The 19,021-nt window shown below is 42.2% G+C and overlaps 1 protein-coding gene across 2 annotated transcripts in view; it reads left to right on the forward strand.

The window, feature by feature from the left end:
* Window positions 1-18,025, forward strand: part of WLS (Wnt ligand secretion mediator) — a 69,869-nt gene extending 51,844 nt beyond the window's left edge. Inside the window, exons 4-13 of one of the 2 annotated variants that reach the window (XM_073357379.2) lie at window positions 1,439-1,600; window positions 2,915-3,051; window positions 3,819-3,987; window positions 5,456-5,527; window positions 5,655-5,752; window positions 7,122-7,185; window positions 8,204-8,347; window positions 10,036-10,119; window positions 14,064-14,217; window positions 14,633-18,025. In XM_073357379.2, the coding sequence (XP_073213480.1) occupies window positions 1,439-1,600; window positions 2,915-3,051; window positions 3,819-3,987; window positions 5,456-5,527; window positions 5,655-5,752; window positions 7,122-7,185; window positions 8,204-8,347; window positions 10,036-10,119; window positions 14,064-14,217; window positions 14,633-14,742 (1,194 nt within the window). In that variant the 3' untranslated portion in view covers window positions 14,743-18,025. The remainder of the gene's footprint in view (window positions 1-1,438; window positions 1,601-2,914; window positions 3,052-3,818; window positions 3,988-5,455; window positions 5,528-5,654; window positions 5,753-7,121; window positions 7,186-8,203; window positions 8,348-10,035; window positions 10,120-14,063; window positions 14,218-14,632) is intronic. The other variant, XM_073357380.2, reaches the window with a different exon arrangement.
* Window positions 18,026-19,021: the final 996 nt, after the last annotated feature.

Consider the following 19,021-nt stretch of genomic DNA (forward strand, 5'->3'; position numbering starts at 1 on the left):
TCATTTAGTTGAAAATGTGAAACATCTTATAAGAGATTATGTATCCGAAACTTTAAGGTTGTTTTATTAAAAGTACATTGAGTAAAACTTTAATCGGCCAGTAAATAAGGAATATATCATTCATCATTTTCTAACATACTAAAAATCTGAAAATATCAACCTATATAATTGTTTAAACAAATATATATAGTTATAATGTATCCTCCTAGGTAGCAAAAAAGTACCAGTCTAATGTAAAGGCTCTATCTAATTTTAAATAAACACATTTTAATGGTTATCAACCAATGAAAATGTACCTTTCTTTAGAAAATTAACTGAAGTACAAATGGAGAGGTTAATGAAAATCAATTATTTTAAGCATGATTTAAGTGACCAAGTGGGAAGCATAGGTTTTTTTTGGTTTTGTTTTTTTTTAAATCAATCTACCCTGATAAATATTAAGCAACAATGGATCTATTAATAGGGTTTTGCTGGCAGTTTGACAAACCATGCTGGTTAATTGATTACAGACCTCTTATCCCTTCTTAGCATCTGATATTTGAATATTAGATGCTGCATAACTACTTCCTGCTTACATTTTTTGTCTAAATGCTTAATACAATCAATATCAATTACAGACTTTAGGTCTAGGGGTCTAAATACAATTTCTATTACTTATTATATTCACTACCTGTATTTATTTGTAAGTCTTTCTGTATGAAAATTGAACATTAAAAATGCATGACTTACATTCTAAAACTTCTACACAATAAAATAACTTTTAAAATGAACATGCCTAAGTACACTTGATTGGATTGTAGTGATCTGCTCTGTGAAACAAGCGGAATAATTTAACAGTACCGATATTACTGACTAATGCTGCAATTAACTGGCTAGTTGAATGTGCACCTATAGGCTCTACTGGATGGAATTGGAACTGTTCAACCATGCATCAAGCCCTGTTCTGCTAACAGAGAGTCTCCTTTAACTCTGTTAAGAAAAGCTAGACCAAGAGGATTTGTAACCTACCCTTGCTACCACAGGAAGTTCTGAGTAACCATAGCATATAGCATAGTGACACCTATGAACTTCTTTTTGGCCACGGATTAAAACGGGCAATAGTTATAGTATTGAAGCAAATTGTTACTGTTCAGGAAGAAAAGGGCTAAAATATGTTAATCAATTTATATTTTCAGAGAAAACTGGTTGATACATAATGAACTGCTTCTCCATGTGGATTTGCTTTCTTTTTATATTTATTAGTACTTACTTCCCAGTTCCCTAAAAGGGGAAAGGTTGGGATGTGATGAAACAAGAAGTCTATGCTGTACATCTCCAAATTAGAGCCCCTGGAAGGACTAGTTACTGCTTTACAACTATCGATTTATCATCTTAGAAGTCCAAATAAAAGTGAACAAAGCTGACCCCTTTGCATTTTCCCTCTCTGCTATTCCACTAGACCATAGAGCATGAAGGCCGATACTATGACTGTGATGTGCTCCCTTTCATGGAAATTGGAACTGTGGCTCACAAATTCTACCTCCTCAACATTCGACTCCCTGTGAATGAAAGGAAACTAATTAATGTGGGAATTGGGGAAATAAAGGATGTTCGCCTGGTGGTAAGTGTGCATGTTTCATTTCTATCTTTGCTCTGGGCTCCCGTCTCCTCTAGAGTAGGTGTTTAATGTAGACTCACTGCTGTGTCAAAGGTGGGAGGATACCTGTAGAATCCAACCTTTATTGGGCTTATGATTTTACTGTGGTAAAGTAACCCATAACTGATGGCAAAACTCCTTCCCATTTCTCTGTTCTGTACAAAACCACAATTGCTCTATTCCCTAGTAAGAGCATAGTGACGTATTTTCTAAGGTCAGTCAACTTGTATAACTCCCACTGTCAGTGCAGCCCCTTTTCCCAATGGATCTCTTCTTTGACTATTCTCTTCTAGCTATTATCCCTCCCCTTTCCCACCATGCTGACTTCGCTTGTAGGATAATTCACTGCTATTCTAATCTCTTTCTTGATTGACTCCAGAAGCCCGCAGTTTTACTATGCCCGACTAACATTTCTCTATTGCATACAGTCTGGCTTTGGATCAGAGTTTAATTAAACTGGAAAAATATGCCTCCTATTACATGGCCACTCTAGGCATAGAACTTGAAATAAGGGATGAGAGGAAATAGGAGACCTAGAATAATAGCACTTGAAGAGGAAATTCTTTTAATCCTGTCACCTTTGATTTCAACAAATGTGTCAAGTGTCTTTGTCTATCCCCCATTTCAGTCTTGGATAATTTTGTCCATCAAGGTGCCGAGAGCCTAAAAATGGTTCTCCTGTTTACCACCATTTAATGCAGTAGAGCTGGTCTCTCTGCTCTCACTGTTTTGGCTGTTGATCGGAACTATTTCTGGAGCAATGATCAATTTGCCTATTAGCTCCCAGTATTTATTGGGGTTACCATCATGTATGTCCTCATCCCTCCCCATTCCTCATTTAATATTAAGTTGACTAATTTTCATGTTTGAATAAATTAATTTTGTTTAAATGCATGGCAACTTTTATTGATTAAATTGTATGAAAAAAATATACCTATTAAACACCAGTACTAAAATAGCAGATTTCCAAATAACCAGAAATTGATAAAAACAGAAGTAGTGCAATATTTGCATTAGTTATCAGGAGTCCTAAAAATTCTACTTGGACTGAATGGTCAGGACACATTAAACAGCGGTGTACAGCTCTCTCCATTTTGTCAAACACTTCAGCTGTGCATTTCACAAGCAATACTCTTTAATGTTAAATGGCTGTAGTTCAGACTATTGGAATTTCTGTCAGGCCCTGTGACTATAACAGGATAATGCAAATCTGATCTTGTCTGTAAATAAGGAAAGTGAAATATTGTACAGCTCCCACGTTTAAACTTGTATCCTCAGGGTATCCATCAAAATGGAGGTTTTACAAAGGTATGGTTTGCAATGAAAACCTTCCTCACGCCCAGCATCTTCATCATCATGGTTTGGTATTGGAGACGGATCACGATGATGACACGCGCTCCTGTCCTGCTGGAAAAGTGAGTAGACAAGTAGCTCACTGTGATCCAGAAAACACATAAGATTTAGGCCAAAATGTATGCCTCATGCAAAGCCTGGGTAAACTGGCCATGTGCTAGATTGCAATCCCTGTGGATCCAATTTCCTTCCTTCCCCACTCTTTGCCAAGCCAATGTGGCAGCAGAGCTGCTCTTCAACCTCTGTTGCAGTCTTTGTTCTGCAATAGTCTGTATAGCTGATACATTCCTCCTGTGTGTGAGTGACTAGACCCTTCTGCCATTCTCTCACAGCAATCATGGAGCCACAGAATTTGCCTCCCAAAACTTTTTGGTGATGCACGGGAAGTCCCTGCAGGGCTGTGTAGCAGACAGTGTCTGTACCCTCTGCGTCAGCTCCCCAAATTCTGATCTCCTAATGTGGCAGAAATGCCCTAGGCTGCTGCATCAGGGTCCCCTCTGCCTGTGGGTGCATGTGTAGGATTAGCACCATAAGAATTTGACTGCCCAACCAGTCCTTTGAAAACAGCAACTGGTTTTCCATTTTAACTCCTAAGCATGAGCTTTGTTTGAAATAGATACATTTCTTGCCAGTTACTGAGTCACCCTTCCTTAAGGGTGTCTCTGTGGAGACAGGATAACAATACTGCTATGTGGGTGGGCCAACAGGAAAGTATCGTGGCAAAAAGGAGGAAACCTCTACTTCTTCATGAAGTTTGAGCTCCTTTGGCCTAGTCCTCCTGGTCCTTTCTTTGAAATAGAAAGGGATTCTGTTCTGTCTGCTTCTCCAGGGTAATCTTTGCTCTTGGGATTTCCATGACGTTCATAAACATCCCAGTAGAGTGGTTTTCCATTGGATTTGACTGGACTTGGATGTTGCTCTTTGGAGATATTCGACAAGGAATCTTCTATGCCATGCTTCTGTCATTTTGGATAATCTTTTGTGGAGAGCATATGATGGTGGGTGTGACTATAGAGTAAAGAGTATCTTGTTCCCTTTAGAAATCCGATAAGTTGTTTGTAGCATATGTGAATAAATGCTAGGGAGAAACTGTTACCAACCAGACTTTCACGCTGGTTTAGATGTATACATCTTAGCTAGGAAACGAGCATCTCCTGCTTTAAAAACCCTCTCCCCAAGAGCAAATGCAGCATCAGTGGTTGCTTTAGACAAGCTCCCTGGTGGAAACTAAATGTTTGCAAAGCAACAATTTGGAGTGTTGTGCACATTTTTCATCAGATCTCTTCCTTGGAAATCGCATAGTGCTCCAGTGCCCAGACTGGCAGAACAGTGTTAGTCTATGGGCTTGGCTACATGGTGCTTTAGCCCACACCAGTGGGGTGTAAATTCTAAATCACACCAGCATGTCACAAACTAACTGGCCCATGTGGACGCTTCTAATGGGCACTTAAAGATCCCTACTGCCTGTTAATGTACCACATAGACAAGTCCTAAGTTTAAGCAGAACTCCTCACCTGCTTTCCTCCGGATGGACATGCTGCTTGTTAATTTCCCACAAATAGAAATGTACAGATGCCCTCAAAGCTGAGAGGTTACTTATCAGTAATTCTTCTTTGGGAGTCACCTCTGTGCATTCTCACTACTTGCCCACCTTCCCCTCTACTCAGAAGTCTGTATGACATCAGGACTGTGTGGTTTGGGAGAAGGAACAGAGGCAGTTGTTTGGGGGGCGGGACTGCATTCCCATATTAGGGTAGGGCAGGGCAGGGGTGGGCAAAGGTTTTGGCCCGAGGGCCCCATCGGGGTGGGGAAATTGCATGCAGGGCCATGAATATAGGGCAGGGGGTTGGGGTGCGGTGTGCAGGAAGGGGCTCGGGGCAGGGGGCTTAGGGCAGGGATGCAGGAGGGGTGCGGCAGGGGTTGGGGTGTACAAGGGGGCTCAGGGCAGGGGGTTGGGCTGCGGGGTGCCGCTTACTTGGAATGATTCTGGGGTGGCAGTGGCATGCAGCAGGGCTAAGACAGTCTCCATGCCTGCCCTGGCCCCGGGCCACTCCCAGAAGCGGCTGGCACCACATCCCTGCGGCTGCTGTGGTGGGGGTGGGGGGCAGAGGGCTCCGCGCACTGCGCTCCCCTGTGTATACCTCCCCCGAAACTCCCAATGGCTACAGTTTCCTGTTCCCAACCAATAGGAGCTGTGGGGGACGGTGCCTGGAGGTGAGGGCAGTGCACAGAGCCCTCTACCCCACCTCCCAAGGGGCCTCAGGGACGTGGTGCCGGCAGCTTCCAGCAGGGACGTGGGGACCACGGCACCATGGGGGTGATAATCTTGCGGGCTGGATCCAAAGCCCTGACGGGCTGGATCCGGCCCCTGGGCCATTGTTTGCCCACCTCTGGGATAGGGCAATGATGTCTCGCTCTCACAAGCTCTTTCATGTATCCTCCAATGAACATGGCTTCCCCGTGAAGTTATGCAGCTCGAAATCTGAGATGCCATATCCCACCATGGATATGCACAGAGCTGACACAAAACAGCACCTAGTAAGTAACCTCTTTCTTGACTTAGGAATGTCCTTTGCTATCAGCCTCACTGTGCGTGCATAATTCAGTCACTTTTTTTCCCCCCTTCCATAAATTAACTTTTTTTTATCATGGCTTGATTCATTAGGATCAAAATGAACGAAATCGTTTTTCTGGGTACTGGAAACAGGTTGGGCCCATAGCTGTTGGTGCCTTCTGCCTTTTCATCTTTGACATGTGCGAGAGGTAAGGGAGACTTTTTTTTTCTCTTACACTCTGTAGTGATAATACAATTGTGCTCTGATCTCAGGTGCTGCCCTCTTTTTACAGGGGCATACAATTTTACAGGGGGATACAATCGATTTTTACACTGAGTCCATGTTGGTTTGCCTTTTTCTAATAGCTTTATTGAGACAAGGATTGAAAAGTTGGTACAAAGGCTTCGCACTCTTCAGGTCATTTGGGTCTCCTCATGCCAACACTGGTATTCACCAGCCACCTTTCTGTGCTCCTTGGGGAAAGGAATGGCAAGTCCCTTTTCCTCAGACTAGGTATTCAAGTCATTAGCCCTCTTATAACTCAATTTCCTCCAGGCCCAGAGTTCAATTTCTTAGACATCCCAGTAGCAATTTCCCCAATTTAAGTTTTCCCTTCTAGATTAGATTGCATTACTTAAAAGTAGACTTCTTACTGGAAAATGACTGAAAGTGAGAGAAAGAGATAAAAGATAGCTCTTTGCCTGCCTACACATAAATTCACAAAGCATGGAAATATTACCTGTCACAGGACAAAAAAAATTTTTTTTGACTTGTAGGTCAAAGGGTATATTGAGTAATCTCAGAAAGCTGCATTGGAACAGTGAGTGAGCTTCTGGATGAAAATGCAGTAGACCTAGTCCTGTCTTTTTTTTTTTTTTTTTAAATGAGGCTCTTATCCAGCTCTGTACCCATTGTGGGCTAAAATACAATTCCTTACAGTATCGCTTCATTGGTACATGTCATCAAGACATAAAAGTTAGCCCAGTCTCTTATATTGTTGTATATGAAAGTTTCATCCCTTTTTCCTGCCTTAACACTTACATGGGGAAGATTTTTATTAGCTGTACCCTATCCATTTCCAACGAACGCTTTTTTGAAGCAATGTGGAATCGTTATAATTCTGCATAATTGAAAAGGAGGTTTAATACTGTGCAAGTGACAAGAATTCCTTCTCAGCCAGTGTGCTTGACACCATAAACAATGCATATTTTAAAAATGCTATGACTTGCATAGCTGATACAAGTCACTTTTGGACACACACCCCCTCCCCCCCCAATGCTGACCGCAACTGTCCAACCATTTGCTTCACCATTTTTCTTGCAAAGAGACAAGAAGGCTTTTCCTTTGGCTTTTATAGTACCGTGAAGTTGTGTTGGAACAGTTTTTGTAAGATTATGCATCCACTGGAATGTAAACTGAAGTTTCCCCACCCACCTCCATACATACTCCCAAACTGCAAAATAACATTACTCATTTTTCCAAACTGTTAAGTTAGCTGTATAGAAATGTGTATTTTACTGTATCTTTGACTCTTTGCACGTGAATTCTGATTGCCCTGAATTCTCTCCTATTTTTAGAGGGGTACAACTGAAAAATCCATTCTACAGTATCTGGACCACAGATGTTGGCACGGAGCTGGCTGTATCCTTCTGTTTTTATGCAGTAGCATTTATTTTGTGTTAGGTTTTTGGAGTGAGAAATACATTTTAGTAACTAAAAATTTCACTTTCTCAAAGTACTTATGGAACCTGATGAAAAGCCTGTTCACTTTGGTAAGATGGGACTAGGAAATTGGTTTCTGACTCGAATATAGTAGAAGATCCAGAGTTGCCTTTGAATGAACAACTTTATGGCTCTATAGGGGGACACTGCTATAAAATACTAGTGCAGCCTGTAGATTTTGCTGCAAGAATGAATTCTGAGATTAGTATTGAGATAATGGAAATTATTAGAAAAATTAGCATCTGCCTCAAACTGCAGAAAGTCTAGGAAATGGCACATCTTGAGTTAGTGATTCTAGAAAAAATCCTGTTCTCTCTGAACCCTGTCTAAACTGCACCCTTCGTGCTGTTTCTTCTCCTGGTCTGAACTAGAGCTGTTTTTCTCTGGGGCAGTTCATTTAATTGCTGACACTTGGAAGCGTGGTCCTACAGCATTTATACAAATTGCTTTTTAAATTTGCCTGGTCAGGCTGGAAGTGCTTTTAGCTGCATTTAATTTTTATTACCAGGCTAAGATAAGGTAATGTGATTAGTTTCACTTCCTCAGCATCCCAGTCCTCTTACAGGAGTCTCCTAGATCGCATGTTGGTTGGTTATTACTTCTCGTCTTCTCTGCTAAGCCTCGTCTCTTTATACCAGCGGAGCAGAAGTGACAGTTCCAGCTTAGCCTTTTTAGCCTGCAGGAGTTTTAATATTTTATCCCTCGTTAACACCATGTTAAATGCTTGGGGAACAACCGGAGCGTTGGCTCTGGGACTGAGCTGGGGAAGGGACCGTGAAGCACTGAGACAGAAGCTTCTATTTAATACACACTAGAAGCCTGAATTAGGATTATTGCAATAATTAGTTTACTTTTGTAAAGTTCTAATTACCTGGATAATATTTTCTTCAATCTCCTGCTTTGTCAAGTAGCTGTTTCCTTTAACGTTACTGCTCAGATGGCATTTATTATAGTTGCAGGAATCTGCCTTTGCCTCTACTTCCTGTTCTTGTGTTTCATGGTGTTTCAAGTGTTCAGAAACATTAGTGGGAAACAATCCAGCCTCCCAGCAATGAGCAAGGCTCGCAGGCTTCATTATGAGGTTAGAAAACCCTTGTTGGATTAAACCCTTGTGCATGTTCATGCGCTCATTGCTTTAGTATTCCAAAAAGGCTACTGATAATCTACCAGAAAAACTGTATCCACCCTCATTAGCTTTTTTTCCATCATTTAGAAAACTTCGTATTTTACCAGCTTTCTCATGCTGCCAAAACCATCCTAATGTCAGTTCACAAAAAGGCAGTCAACTTTTCTTCGTTCTGATGTTTAGCCCCCACCTAATGCTTTCAGTCTTCAAAGTACTTGACAAACACTAATCTGCCCAATGTACTCGTAGGCATTTACTCCCAATCCACTCTGTGTTTCTCTTCAGAGTGGTGTGGCCAGGTGGTAAAACCTTTTGAGATCTACTGATGTAAAGCACTATTATTACAGATGAGGAAAATGATGCAGGGTGCTCATGTGACTTGCCCAAACCACTCAAGAGAGTCTGCATCGGAACAGGATTAAAAATCCAGAGTTCCTGGTTTGCCATCCTCTCCTTAGGCCATGCTGGCCTCTGGTCAGAGCTGTACTCATTCCTCTTTAATTGCTGTTGCGGAGCAGAAGAAGGAGCCAAGATAGAGTTGCAGTCAAGCCAAGAATGCCTGTTGTTGTCTTGGTGATAAAGATTTGTGTCCATAAAACTTGGGTAGACAATGGTCTGATGAGTCAAATTCTGTGTCTAATCAGGTTGTTTGTGACTCATTAAAAGGTACATTACTTGTTCCAATAAGAAAATCTGGATTTTTGCAGACATTTCCCCGAAGTCTTAGCTCTTCTTTCATCTTTTTCCTTGAGTTAAAAGCATGGCACCGGTATTATGAATTTGTGTTGCAATAGAGCTTAGGGCTCCACTGCTCTAGGCACTGTGCAAACGCTTAACAAAAAGACAGTCCTTGCCCTGAGGCCTTCAGTCTTGCCACCTCAGCCCACCTGCTGCACAATAGCAGCTGTGCACAAACTAACTTGTAAAATGTCCTCACTCCCCCAAGGTGCCCGAGTCAGTGTGATTCAAAACTAACATAACTAAAATCTGTCTTTGTTAAATTCAAAACAGATTTAAAAAAGCAAACAAGGTCTGTGATAAGCCCCCCCAAACCATGTAAATTTATGTCATTTGTTTGATGTCTTTAATCTACAATCCAATATTCATTTAGTCGCCTTAAATTCTCAGCCAAAGAAAATTAGATAAGGAAAGTTTGCACTCTCCTCACATGAACTCGTTACACTTACAGAAACAGAAAACATTTGTAAAGTAGATCACTCCTGGTATAACCTAACAAACCCTCATCACAGATATATGTTCTAGAAAGAAAGCATATCTGATTTATCAAGGAAGCCACAGACTATCAAACGTGCTGTTAATTTAATGAAACCTTGTTGCTTAAACTCAAGTGTTTCCTTCACATTAGCTCTAAGTAAATCCGTTTAATTTCACAGGAGCAAATGTAATGGAAAGCAGTAGCAGTCAAGACCTCTACACCCCACACAATGTAACTGGCAGGAATGCAGACGTGTGGGGAACAGAGAATACTGGCTGTCACCAGTGTAGGACAAAGGAGCGAGTGGGTGGTTGTGGGTTTTGTGGTTTTGGACTAATCTTTTTTCCAACTTCCATCTTGTAGAAGCCAAAAATTGAAATGGGATTGTCTGTTCCGTTACGATGACCAGTGTCCTCTCTCTAAATAGGGGCTGATTTTTAGGTTCAAGTTCTTGATGCTCATCACTCTGGCCTGTGCAGCAATGACTATCATCTTCTTCATTGTCAGTCAGGTGAGTGTGCTGAAACCAAACTGGGTATGAGAGAGTGCAGTATCCAAATTCCTAAGTAGCCAACATATTGGTTATATCCTAGTACAGAGGACACGGGAATGCATAGATTGTAAGCTGGGCTGGTAGCGTCTGCTTATTATTAAGGCTGCCTGATCTTTCCCATTATAAGACCCTGTTGTCAGTTGTTTAAGTTTGCCAAAAAGTTAACTGTTTGGGTTGAAATTTTTCATACTGAGTGTCTGCCTCAGGACAAAAAGAAAAGGAGTACTTGTGGCACCTTAGAGACTAACACATTTATTTGAGCATCACCTTTCGTGAGCTACAGCTCACTTCATCGGATGCATTCAGTGGAAAATACAGTGGGGAGATTTATATACACAGAGAACATGAAACAATGGGTGTTACCACACACACTATAACAAGAGTGATCAGGTAAGGTGAGCTATTACCAACAGGAGAGCAGGGTGGGGGGGAACCTTTTGTAGTGATAATCAAGGTGGGTCATTTCCAGCAGTTGACAAGAACGTCTGAGGAACAGAGCCAGAAGAGTACCCAGAAGTTACCTATTACAGGACAGGCCCAACAAAGAAAATAACAGAACGCCACTAGCTGTCACCTTCAGCCCCCAACTAAAACCTCTCCAACGCATCATCAAGGATCTACAACCTATCCTGAAGGATGACCCATCACTCTCACAGATCTTGGGAGACAGGCCAGTCCTTGCTTACAGACAGCCCCCCAACCTGAAGCAAATACTCACCAGCAGCCACACACCACACAACAGAACCACTAACCCAGGAACCTATCCTTGCAACAAAGCCCGTTGCCAACTGTGTCCACATATCTATTCAGGGGACACCATCATAGGGCCTAATCACATCAGCCACACTATCAGAGTCTCGTTCACCTGCACATCTACCAATGTGATATATGCCATCATGTGCCAACAATGCCCCTCTGCCATGTTCGTTGGCCAAACTGGACAGTCTCCAAGTAAAAGAATAAATGGACACAAATCAGACATCCAGAATTATAACATTCAAAAACCAGTTGGAGAACACTTCAATCTCTCTGGTCACTCGATTACAGACCTAAAAGTGGCAATTCTTCAACAAAAAAACTTCAAAAACAGACTCCAATGAGAGACTGCTGAATTGGAATTAATTTGCAAACTGGATACATTTAACTTAGGCTTGAATAAAGAGTGGGAGTGGATGGGTCATTACACAAAGTAAAACTATTTCCCCATATTTATTCCCCCACTTTGCGCCCGCTGCCCCGCCCCCACTGTTCCTCAGACGTTGTTGTCAACTGCTGGAAATGGCCCACCTTGATTATCACTACAAAAGTCCCACCCCCACCCCCGCTCTCCTGCTGGTAATAGCTCACCTTACCTGATCACTCTCGTTACAGTGTGTATGGTAACACCCATTGTTTCATGTTCTGTGTATATAAATCTCCCCACTGTATTTTCCACTGAATGCATCCGATGAAGTGAGCTGTAGCTCACGAAAGTTTATGCTCAAATAAATGTGTTAGTCTCTAAGGTGCCACAAGTACTCCTTTTCTTTTTGCAAATACAGACTAACACGGCTGCTACTCTGACACCTGCCTCAGGACAGCTTCCCCGCCGCCCCCAGATTTGAGGCAAAATAGTTTAACCATTTGCAATATGAAGGTGGTGGTGGTGTGGTGGGGCCGGGTTTCCATGTTTAAAAAAAAAAAATTCTGGTGACCTTTTTCTTTGAAAATCTCTCTAATATGTGAGGATGCAATTACAGACTGTTTCATAATACATGTTCACAAGGGGGCTGAATTGAGGTTGCATAGGAAACCTTAATTGGAAGAACAGCCATACTGGGTCAGACCAGTGGTCCATCTGGTCCAGTACCCTGTCTTCTGACAGTGGCCAATGCCAGATGCCCCAGAGGGAATGAACAGAACAGGTAATCAAGTGATCCACCCCCATATTGCCCATTCCTAGCTTCTAGCCAACAGTCTAGGAACACCATCTCTGCCCATCCTGTCTAATAGCCGTTGATGGACCTGTCCTCCATGAACTTGTCTGGGGTGTGTGTGTCTGTGATTTTTTTTTAATTCTGGTGTTTAACTTTTGAGTGCTTGATTTTGTAGTCTTAAATGCTCTAACTGTTTGGTTTTTTGGGGAGGGGGAGGAGAGGAAAGAAAGCGAGAGTGTGCTCTCTTCCCTCTGAACGTGGATTTAGCCTATAGATCTAGATATATAAGTATAATAAAACTATAGGGTATTCGGCTATGTTTTAAGTTGCACAGGTAAAACACCATGCACCCTCTTGAAGGTCTACCCCACAATATTCTTCTGAGAATAAACCCCTTCACTCTCCTGACCAGTTCCCAGGACTACAGCCTCCCAAGATGACTTTCCATTGTTAAGATGTTTTATTGGCCTCAGGTGTAAGGCGGCAATCGCAATTGTACATAAACATGCAGGCTTTAGTTGAAGAAATACAATGGATACACCCTTACAAGTTATAAAATAGTCAAACTCCTTTCTACTTTGAAAGTAGAGCTGTTCTGAAACTTTTTCGTCTGAATTTTCTAAAGAGTAATGCTCTTTTCCCAAGGAAAATGTCAGTTGTAGGACAATTTCAGTTTTGCTTGGGGGGGGCTTCTTTTCTGTAGGTGAAATTGAAAAGACATCTCCCCAGCTAGGCACTGGGGTGGAGGGGGACTGAGAGCCCCAGTTCTTTGGCTGCAGGAATTGGGAGGAGCGGGTCAGCTTCACTGCAGGCAGAAAGCAAAACTGATGATGGGCAGCTGAAAGATTCGGTTTTGGGAGAAGCAAAATGGAGTTTTTCTTGAAATCCTTTCCTGTGAAAAAAATTTTGGATGTTTCATCTCTGCTTGTGATGAAAACTTTTTCAAAAAGGTGAAATTTTTTCACACAAAGGGATTTTATTTTCTTGCCAGTTTTACTACTACTGTTGAGTCATGCACAGAAGTACCCTCAGACATACTATGTTAGAGAATCTAGTCTCTGTGTTCCCTTTGCATATGAAAACAATGCCGTAGTTTGATTGGCATGGTAAGATAACTCTGATCTAAAAATCTGTTCAATTGAAGCAGTTGGTTTGAAGGTCTACCTCAAATCTGTCAAATCATTTTGTCTGGTTACTTGCATCAAGTTTGGTATTTTTGTTTGTTTAAAGACTCTGTTCTGCCACTGTCTTTCTTTCTTTAAAGCAGAGCACCCTTGTTTTCTATGGGGAATTCTGATTTAAAGTCAATGGTAGGGTATGGCCCCAAATGGCTTGTTCATTTGGCTTTAAAATGGAAGGCAGTCTTAAGGTGCACAGCTCATGCATTTCATTGTTTTCAAAAGATTAATATTAAATTACTGTTTTCTTAACTCTCCATAGAGTCTCCTGTCTTTCTCTTTATATCTGGAACTAGTGCTATCAGGCATAGGTCTCTGCCGTAAGACAGAAGCAGTGAGACATGTTGGATGCCATTAGATCTTTGCATTATTCATGCTGTTTTCTTCTATAAAAGGTTTATTTATAGACCCTCTAAAGTTTTCAGATATAGCTAGTCTCCCAGGTACTGCTTGAATATGATTATCCTCTCACTAAAGTCTTGAATGACTGGAATGATCTAACTTGAATGTTCTGAGATTAAATTTTGTTAGTTTTTAAAAAACCAAAGATGAATAAAGTTTCTAATATGAATGTTGTTGCATGTGCCATTCCTTATAGACTGGTGGCAGGGGAAGAGACTTTTTAGTATAGGCTTTACTTTGATGTGTTTGTCTGGACATGAATTGTCCATGTACTTCATTCTGTCTTAATTTCAGATTTCTATGTAGCTGCTCTTAGAAACATATTTGCTTTGTAGGTGCTTGCTCATTATAGGAGAATTCTCTTTATCTATCTGTCCCTATTGAATCTCTGCTTTCTCGTGGACAGGTGACTGAAGGCCATTGGAAATGGGGGGACTTCACAATACAAGTGAACAGTGCCTTCTTCACTGGCATCTACGGGATGTGGAACCTTTACGTCTTTGCTCTTATGTTCCTATATGCTCCATCACACAAGAATTATGGTGAAGATCAATCAAATGGTAAACTGGGCTTTGGTGTGGCTCTTAATTGCATATGAATACTAACTTGAAATAGCCTGGGGACAGCATTGTGTAGCTGTGGTGGAGGAAGTGAAAGACAAGACTGAGGAATGGAACTAAATAGTTTGTTTACTGAGTTTACAGTTGGTTTCCTTGGAATATCTTTCAGTAACACAGTGGCTCTTCATCATTAGCTCATGTAACAGTGTGTGTTTGTTTTGGACTGAAACCGCTGCAAGGGAACATTCTTCTCTTCAAATGAATCTGACTACATGGAAACCCTTCGTAGTCCTCAGTTTTAGAAAAGCTTATTCTTTCCAAAACCCAAACTCTAGGGAAATTTAACCTGGCAGTCACTCTCTAGTTCCCAGGTTCTCCTTTGTGCATCAAGCTGAAATGTAGCTTTGTATTTCAGGTGACCTGGGAGTAAGTAGTGGGGAGGAGCTTCAGCTCACCACCACCATCACCCATGTGGACGGGCCAACCGAGATTTATAAGCTGGCTCGCAAGGAGGCTCAGGAGTAACTCCTGGAACACCTCACTTTGGACAAACACAATGAAGTACAATACACAGATTGAGACAACAGCCTCCTTGAGGACACATCAGAAGTAACTCTACAAAAGCCCAGTATTTATAGTGTGTTCACTGAGCAGTGGCACTAAAATAGAACCTCTGTAAACTCTCTTTAATATGGTATATTATCTCTGGGGGAGGGCAGGATATGTAGTCTATATTTTACGTAGACACGCTAAATGAACACTAAGGGTGCAAAGTGAAACCTTCAAGAGTTAAAAGCCAGGATTAATGTTGCCTGCGGAACCTTAATTTGAATACTTGTGTGTATGCAGGATGATAGTCTTTAATTACTGGGGTTTTTACACAGGACTCCTGCCTCATTAATGCACAAAATGGACAGTGCTCACTTAAGAGGAGGTATTTAGTATTTTGTTTTCTTTGGTGTGCAATTTCCTCATAAACACACAGAAAACACAAAATTATATTCTGTATCTAACCATATTGACGCCCTCTCCCCCTTCCCCCCAGTTGGGTCACTAGCAGGGTTCAAACCTTTAGATCTGTAGCACAGACCTCTGCCACTTAAGCTAACAGTGACTGGTAGCAGTAGTAGGCTGTTACCTGATGTGTGAACTAGGCACTAAAGACGGGAGAGATACACACTTTACTAGTAGGTTTCACAGCTATTTGCTGACAGAGGAATGTAGAAACTCTGGACTCCTGGATTCTTTTCCAAGTCCTGGAGGGGAGTATACTCCAGTGGTTATAGACCTTTCTGCCCTTGTGTCCTGCAACTTTTTTGTATCCTCCTATCTGCCCCACACCCATTGGGCTCCTGAACCCCCTTCTCTCCCCACCCCTCCTTCCTCCATTTCTCATTCCTCTGCATTCCAGTGATGGCTCTTTCTCATCCATGATGCCTGGGTGTCAGGAGAGGGAGCACTGAGGACACAGGAGAGACTGTCTCCCTCCTCTGTTGCGTCTCCCTCCTCTGTTGCTGTGGCACTGGGCACAGGATCCTGCAGCAGCTGGGAGGAGCAGTTGCAGGGCAACTCCTACTCGATGCCTGCAGCACTAGCATGGAACATACTCAGCAGAGGTGGAATGTCTGGAGAACTTAGCTGCCAAATCGGCACTGAACATGTGAGAACCAGTGTTTTTCAGTGTCTAGTAACTTGGCCAAACTTCCTAACCAGTTCTTAGACTCTCTGGGGAGTTTAGTTCTGGCAATGTCCTGCAGAAGACTGCACAGTTGAGCAGGACTTTCCCTGCAATTGCTGCTCTTGGCTGCTGCAGGATGCCGTAGTGCTGCACACCGTATTAAGTCCTGTGTTCTCCCTGCTAATGCCCAGGCAGTGTGGAGGAGGAAACAGCCTGATTTCAAATGCAGAGGGGATGATCCAGACCTGGAGGGAGAGGGAGTGGACTAGGATCCATGTGGATTGGGGGTGTGTGGGAGAGTAGGAGGAAGAGCTAGAGCTGAGGTGAGCAAGAGAGGAAAACTAAGACAGGCATGGGTTGGAGGGGACTGGGGCAGAAGGGGAGAGGCTGAGAGAGATGGGCAGAAGGGTCTGTGCCCACTCGAGTGCATGCTATTCCAGAGCTTAGAATGGATTCCTGAGTCTCTTATTTCTGCTGTCCGCAAATATCTTTTGAAACTCCTGGCAAAGTTTGTGTCTCATCCCTCTGTAGAGCTTGGTCCATGCTGAGGATGACAGTCGACTGCTATCCATTGCTCAAGTAATAGAGGTTTGTGCTGTGAATCGAAAGGTTCCAAATCTGCTGATTCATGCATAATAAGTCTGTTTGTCACTGAGGTCATGGAAGTCACAGAATCCGTGACTTCCAGAGACCTCTGAGACATTCTCTGCTTCAGCCCAAGGGGCTGAAGGACTCTGGAGCTGACAGGCAGTGGGGCCCTGGCAGGGTTCCAGTGACAAGTGACAGCCTTGCATGGGGAGAGGGGGATCACTTTGGACAAATGGCTGGGGTGTCCCATTTTCTCTTTGGGAAATATGGTCACCCTGCAGCTCCCAGTTGCCATGGACAGAGGAGGGCACAATCATTTTCAGTTGGCTTTTTTTTTTTAAAAAAAAAAAAGCCTGGTAAATCACACACAAACTACAGTATTGCTAAGGTTGCAAAGTCAAGCACTCAGTTAGGAAATGCCAGAATTAAGCTTGCCTGTGTAACCTTAATATGACTCTCTTGGACATATACATTATGATGTATTTTTTAATTAATGATCTCGCACTATTTCCTGCTCCCCATAGGCCCCCTCTGCCTTATCCAGTGCAGACGATGGACCTGCTGTGGGGATAAGTCAGGGATGTGTAGTGAAGGACACTGCTGTCTGTAGCATCCCCATCACTAAATGTGTGTGTTTCAGTTTCTGGCTGCTCACCTTGAGATACCTAGGACCGAATTTTCAGAAGTGCTAAGTGCTCCAACTGAAATCAAGTGGTGCTCTGCTTTGAGCATAGATTGTAAAGTGCTATGAAAATGCGAAATCTCCTAAAAACAAGGCTCTGGGCTTCTCAAATTCGGTACCAAAAATTAATGGAACTTTGACAATTTTCTCCATAATTTCTGTGCCTCAGTTCCCCATCCGTAAATGGGTAAATGCCACCTCTGTGAGAGGGGTGTGTGTGTGTGAATGTATTAATGTTTGAAGCACTCTGAGAGCCCTAGGAGGAAATTATTAATTTTGTATCCAGTGCAGAGTTTGGATGGGTTTTGTCAAATACAGCCTGGACCCACACTGAGGAGAATAAAAGAAGATATTGAATAAATATATGCTCACATAATGAGACAGGGGTCCTCTGGAGAAAATATAGATAAGCATATAATTAAAGACTGTAACATAACACACATATTCCCAAGGGGGCAGAGCACTTCCATTCTCAATTCTGGCATTTCACAACTTTTGAGAGCTTGACTCTGCAACCTTAACCTACTTTAACTTTAGTTTTTTATCTAATATCTATGTACCTAGAATAAATTCATCCTGATTTCTTTTATAGTATAGTGTAACATTGCATGTTGTAAAGATTGATTTACAAAAGACTCATTGCAGCTTCAAAACCAAATCTCGTGTGTCCAACACTAACAAGTCTGCTGTGGTGTAGATATCTCTTTATATTTACTAAACTACTAACTGCCACTTGCACACCAGAAATAGCCCCTGGGTCTTAGTAAATTGTTCGTTGTATGTTCCCTTTTTGGAAAATGCTTTAAGCAACCTGGAAAAAATGTAGTTTTGTTAATTTAAATAAAATATACAATATTGTGGGTTTGTTGTTGGTTCATTGAGTGAGAAGAAATTGTAGCCTTTTTTGAGTGTCTTTTTATGGTTTGTCTGCTGAACTACAGTGGATAGACCAGTGGGGCAGAACTGTGCTTTACTGGAGACCTGAATTTCCCACCAAGCCACTTAGTTCTTGGTGATATCTTTTTGGCTTTCTAATAATTGTATTTCTTATGAAAAGGCAAACTGATTTTTTGGAAGCTGGAATTCTTTTTCATAACTCGTTATGCGGCAAGATGGCTAACATAAGCAACTTGTCACTTCAAATGTGATGAGATGCTGAAAAGCAGTACTTCAGTAGCTGAGCTCCTTCTCTCTTTAATCCCTCACTTTAGAAGCAGTTACGTTATCAAAGTAACTTAGGTCTTACTTACACCAGGCCAGATCCAGTGCTTTTTGAAGTCAATGGGAACTGAAGTGGGGCTGGTCTCAATATCACACGTATTTGGCATTGGACCCTACAGCTAACTGGAACCCCCCTTCTGTTTCCTTGTACTTCAAACCGACTTTCGTAACTAGTTTGGCATGTACATCTGCCAAGGGGTGTTCTGTGAAGGGAAAGCTAATGTATTCAGTGAAACAATTTGAACGGACTGTTGAACTTACGGGAAACTGTCAAAAAGAGTGAGTTCCCTTGGTCGGAAAGTGTTCAGAGCTAAAACCAAAACCTACCTCCCTGATTAGGCTTTCTTGCAATAGTACCCTCCCTTTCATACTAGTGTCCCCAAACACTCCCAAGCCTGCTCCTTGACAGCAGGAAATGAAGCATGAGGTGCCCTTGGCAGTTTTACTTGCAGGAGGTACTTGGCTGTTACAGTGATTGTGCCGCAGGGAGAGCATTTCTAAACACAGAGAGGCACCATGCTCACGTTACATGATTTCAGTCTCACATTCGCTGTTCTGAACCCTTCCTATGCCATCAAACAGCACAGAGCATGAGCAAGAGTGCTGCTCTATGATCACTTTAAAAAAGCAAGCAA

This window comes from Lepidochelys kempii, chromosome 8 (genome assembly GCF_965140285.1).
Source record: "Lepidochelys kempii isolate rLepKem1 chromosome 8, rLepKem1.hap1, whole genome shotgun sequence".
In the NCBI taxonomy this organism is placed as follows: Eukaryota; Metazoa; Chordata; order Testudines; family Cheloniidae; genus Lepidochelys; species Lepidochelys kempii.